The sequence below is a fragment of the Globicephala melas genome, chromosome 8, assembly GCF_963455315.2.
Source record: "Globicephala melas chromosome 8, mGloMel1.2, whole genome shotgun sequence".
Classification (NCBI taxonomy): domain Eukaryota; kingdom Metazoa; phylum Chordata; class Mammalia; order Artiodactyla; family Delphinidae; genus Globicephala; species Globicephala melas.
In genome coordinates, this window is record NC_083321.1 from 79840851 (window position 1) to 79845782 (window position 4932).

The 4932-nt window shown below is 45.4% G+C and overlaps 1 protein-coding gene across 1 annotated transcript; it reads right to left on the minus strand.

The window, feature by feature from the left end:
- Window positions 1–285: 285 nt before the first annotated feature.
- On the minus strand, window positions 286–2786 carry LOC115844638 (olfactory receptor 7D4-like). Its single transcript, XM_030841967.3, is given in 2 exon segments — window positions 286–1688; window positions 1690–2786. Coding segments are annotated over 2 exon segments (1131 nt in total). The 5' UTR covers window positions 2188–2786; the 3' UTR covers window positions 286–1055.
- Window positions 2787–4932: the final 2146 nt, after the last annotated feature.

Sequence of the window (4932 nt, forward strand, 5' to 3'; positions counted from 1 at the left end):
CTCCTTCTGGGACCCCTATAATTCAAATTTTGGTGGGTTTAGTGTTGTCCCAGAAGTCTCTGAGACTGTACTCAGTTCTTTTCATTCTTTTGTCTTTATTCTTCTCTGTGGTAGTTATTTTCACTATTTTATCTTCCAGGTCACTTATCCATTCTTCTGCCTCAGTTATTCTGCTATTGTTCCCTTCTAGAGTATTTTTTTTTATTCTATTGCATTCATTATTAGATGTTTTAGGATATTAGGGTATATCTTAAAACAGCAATGATAGCAAATAAAAGTCCAGCAAAACAAAAGAAAGAGGAAAGGAAGGGAGGGAGGGGGAGGGAGGGAGGAAGAAAGAAGGCAAAGAATGAAGCAATATCTCATAATTATTCTATGCTATATACTTCTATGAATCATGTGAAAAAACTAACTCAAAACTAGATTCCCACTCTTGAAGCTGAATATCTCACAGTCTTCAGGAAAATGTTGGATAGCAAAGTTAGGAATGTGGGCATAGTGTTAGGTTTTCAAGGTAGACTCTATTCCATTCCCAATCTGTTTGAAAAATGAGATAAATGAGAGAAAACACCTTTTGAAATTTTGTCAAGATAACATAAAACGTACACAGAACAAGAACAGCCTTGGTATGTGAAGCACTTTGGTTATGACTGTTGTGTGATTTTCATTCCATTTCTTCCAGAGAAAAGCAAACACACAGAAAAATTAACATGAAGAACATGAACATTTGAGAGGATAATTTGGGGGGAAACCATGCCATACGTGGTATAAGTGCTTCAAATCTAATGTTGGAAATCGCCAGAATGGCTGTAAGAAACCCAGCCCAAGATGGAAATGTATGGGCTGCAAATAGGAAGCAAAAGTCAAAAGGAATTACTGAGGAGGGTGTTGAGCAGAAACTAATACAAACACAAATAAAAGCAAAGTCATAATTGCTTTGAGAATGGAAGAAATGAAGCATGTCTTTTAAGGGAAAAGAAAATCAGGAGATATAAATTCACAAAATTTGTTTTTGCAGCCCACAGTGTCCACTTAGTTCTGAGGCCAGTGGCCCCTCACAGACAAGTGGTACCTAAACCAAGGAGCCTTCCCAGGGCCCCCTTCACATCCTTGTTCCTCAGGCTGTAGATGAAGGGTTTCCGCCTGGGGGTGAGCACGGTGTACATCACTGAGGCGATGGAGCTTCTCTGGGGAGAATGGGTCACAGCAGAAGTGAGATAGATCCCCACGCCTGTCCCATAGAACAAGGAAACCACAGAGAGGTGAGACACACAGGTGGATAATGCTTTATATTTGCCCACTGCAGAGGAGATTTTCATTAAAGAGGAGACAATTCGAGAGTAAGAGAAGAGGATTCCAATGCGGGGAAACACACCCAGCAGGGCAGTGGCCACAAACAAGAAGATGTTATTGATGAGGATGTCAGAGCAGGCCACCTTGAGAATCTGAGCCAGTTCACAGAAGAAATGTGGAATTTCAGTGCCAGTACAGAAGTTCAGCCGCCTCAACAGTAGAATATGAATCAGGGGAACCCAGAAAATGACGAGCCAACACATCAGAACCAGGAGGACACAGAAGCGGGGGTTCATGATGACCATGTAGTGCAGGGGATGGCAGATGGCCACAAACCAGTCATAGGCCATCACAGTCAGGAGAAAACTATCCATTACAGTAAAAATAAAAAAAAAAAAAATACACCTGAGTGAGTCACCCTATGTAGGAGATGCCTTTGCTCTGTGTTTGGATGTTCACTAGCATCCTTGGGACAGTGGTGGAGATGAAACAGATGTCAACAAAGGACAGGTTGGCGAGGAAGAAGTACATGGGGGTGTGGAGGTGGGGGTCTGAGCTGATGGCCAGGATGATGAGCAGGTTCCCCAGCACAGTGACCAGGTAAATGGACAGGAACACTCCAAAGAGGAGGGGCTGCAGGTCAGGATCGTCTGAGAGGCCCAGGAGGAGGAACTGTGATACTCCTGTATGGTTTCCTGCTCCCATGTCGCTGGTGCGTCTGTGTTGCGCCTCATTAAGAAGTAGGACAGCAGGGATCCTTGTTCCCTCTTCTTGCCCCAAACATGGGCAAATGTCTGGGGAAGAGCTTTCATTACTGGATTCCAGATGTGTTTCTGTCTTTCCACCCAGCCTGGCCACTACTGTTCTGCCTCTTCCAGGAAGCCACGTCTCCATCACCAATACTTTTGGACCAGTGACTTGATTATTCCCTTCCTCCAAGGAAAGTTAGCCTGTTTGTATTGGTTCCCTTTGTCTCTTTGTCCCTGAGTCTCTCAGGGGTGACACAGAGGGCCCATGTCGAGTCTGCACTACATTGGGTTGTCTTACAGGAGAGCAATGCTGAGGTTGTGGAATTTATTTGTTTCTTTGAAGCAGGAACCAAGCCTGCTTGTTGTCTCAATGGGAGGGATGATGTCGTCTTTCCAAGCTCCTCACTGCGTTTCTCAATTCTGAGAAAAAAAGGGATCATAGCCTTGTATTCACATGTACAACATGATGAGCAGGGGCAAGAGCGATGCACAGAGGAGGGTCTTCAATAAGCTACTCCTGGTTGACACGTCAACTTGGTTTATGGAGAATTTTCACATGCAAATGACATCTGGTCAGCCACAATGTTACTGTTTCCATCCCAACAGATGTTTCTCCCCCAAGATTATCCTGCTGAATTGCTGAGCCTTTGGTTTTAAGTTGCATTTCCCATAAAAAAATAATAAATGTAAGAGTTTGTAGAAAGAAACAGGAGGCTTGGAGGACTCCTTTTCTTTCTGCTGTCCTCAAATCATCTCTTGTTCCAACCAAGAGATCAGAGTGGGTTTCAATGATTGATACCCTGCTGTGGTCAGGTTCTTGTAGTTCTCCAGCATCACACCTCTGTATAGCTTTCTCTGAATGGGGTCCAGTAAAGTCCATTCTTCCTGGGTGAAGTCCACAGCTACATCAACGAAGGTCACTGAGTCCCGAGAACAACTTCTCAAACACTCAGCCATTATCCTTTCTGCATCTATCTTTTCCTCAGGAAGGCGAAAGTGTCCTTAGAACACCTCTCGAAGAAAAATCACGAAGGCTGCTTTGGAGGCTTTTGAAGAGGGGAGCACAGGATGAAACCTAAACGACCCCGCGGAAGCGCCCTTAGGATATTTCGCCGGGGCGGCCTCTGGACCTGGCCGTTCCGGGAGGCCCCGAGGCCGCAGCGGAAGTGAGCGGCGTAGGCGTCTCTAAGCTGACCCCAGGGCGGCCCGGGACAAACTCGTTCTAATTCCACCTTCCATTTGCTTCCCTCTCCTACGCGCCGGCCTACCGGATGCCAGATTGGGCTGAACCTAGAGTATTTTTAATTTCATTTATTGTGTTGTTCATCGTTGCTTGTTTCATCTTTAGTTCTTCTAGGTCCTTGTTAAATGTTTCTTGCATTTTGTCTATTCTATTTCCAAGATTTTTGATCATCTTTACTATCATTATTCTGAATTCTTTTTCAGGTAGACTGCGTATTTCTTCTTCATTTGTTAGGTCTGGTGAGTTTTTATCTTGCTCCTTCATCTGCTCTGTGTTTTTCTGTCTTCTCAATATGCTTAACTTACTGTGTTTGGGGTCTCCTTTTTCCAGGCTGCAGGTTTGTAGTTCCTGTTGTTTTTGGTGTCTGTCTCCAGTGGCTTAAGTTTGTTCAGTGGGTTGTGCAGGCTTCCTGGTGGAGGGGACTAGTGCCTGTGTTCTGGTGGATGCGGCTGGATCTTGTCTTTCTGGTGGGCAGGTCCACATCTGGTGGTGTGTTTTGGGGTGTCTGTGGACTTATTATGATTTTAGGCAGCCTCTCTACTAGTGGGTGGGGTTGTGTTCCTGTTTGCTAACTGTTTGGCATAGGTTGTCCAGCACTGTAGCTTGCTAGTCATTGAGTGAAGCTGGGTCTTGGTGTTGAGTTGGAGATCTCTGGGAGACTTTCACCATTTGATATTACATAGAGCTGGGAGGTCTCTTGTGGACCAGTGACCTGAAGTTGGCTCTCCCGGCTCAGAGGCACAGCACGGACTCCTGTCTTTAGCACCAAGAGCCTTTCATCCACATGGCTCAGAATAAAAGGGAGAAAAAGTAGAAAGAAAGACAGAAAGAAAGAGGATAAAATAAAATAAATATAAAATAAAATAAACTTATTAAAATAAAAAATAATTATTAAGAAAAAAGTTTTTTTTAGAAAAGAAAAAAAAAGGAAAAACGGACAGACAGAACTGTAGGACAAATGGTGAAAGCAAAGCGATGCAGACAAAATCTTGCACAGAAGCATACACATACACACTCACAAAAAGAGGAAAAGGGGAAAAAATAATATATATTGCTCTCAAAGTCCATCTCCTCAATTTGAGATGATCTGTTGTCTATTCAGGTAATTCATAGATGCAGGTTGCATCAAGTTGATTGTGGCGATTTAATCCACTGCTACTGAGGCTGCTGGGAGAAATTTCCCTTTCTTTTCTTTGTTCGCAAAGCTCCGGGGGTTCAGCTTTGGATTTGGCCCTGCCTGTGCATGTAGGTCGCCTGAGGGCGTCTGTTCTTCGCTCAGACAGGATGGGGTTAAAGGAGCAGCTGATTCAGGGGCTCTCGCTCACTCAGGCCTGGGAGAGGGAGGGGTGCAGATGCGCTGCAAGCCTGCGGCAGCAGAAACTAACATGACATTGCACCAGCCTGAGGTGCACCGTGCGTTCTCCCGGGGAAGTTGTCCCTGGATCACGGGACCCTGGCAGTGGCAGGCTGCACAGGCTACCGGGAGGGGAGGTGTGGATAGTGACCTGCGCTGGCGCACAGGCTTCTTGGTGGCGGCAGCACCAGCCTTAGCGTCTCATGCACGTCTCTGGGTTCCGGGTTTTTAGCTGTGGCTCACGACCATCTCTGGAGCTCCTTTAAGCAGCGTTCTTAATCCCCTCTCCTCCT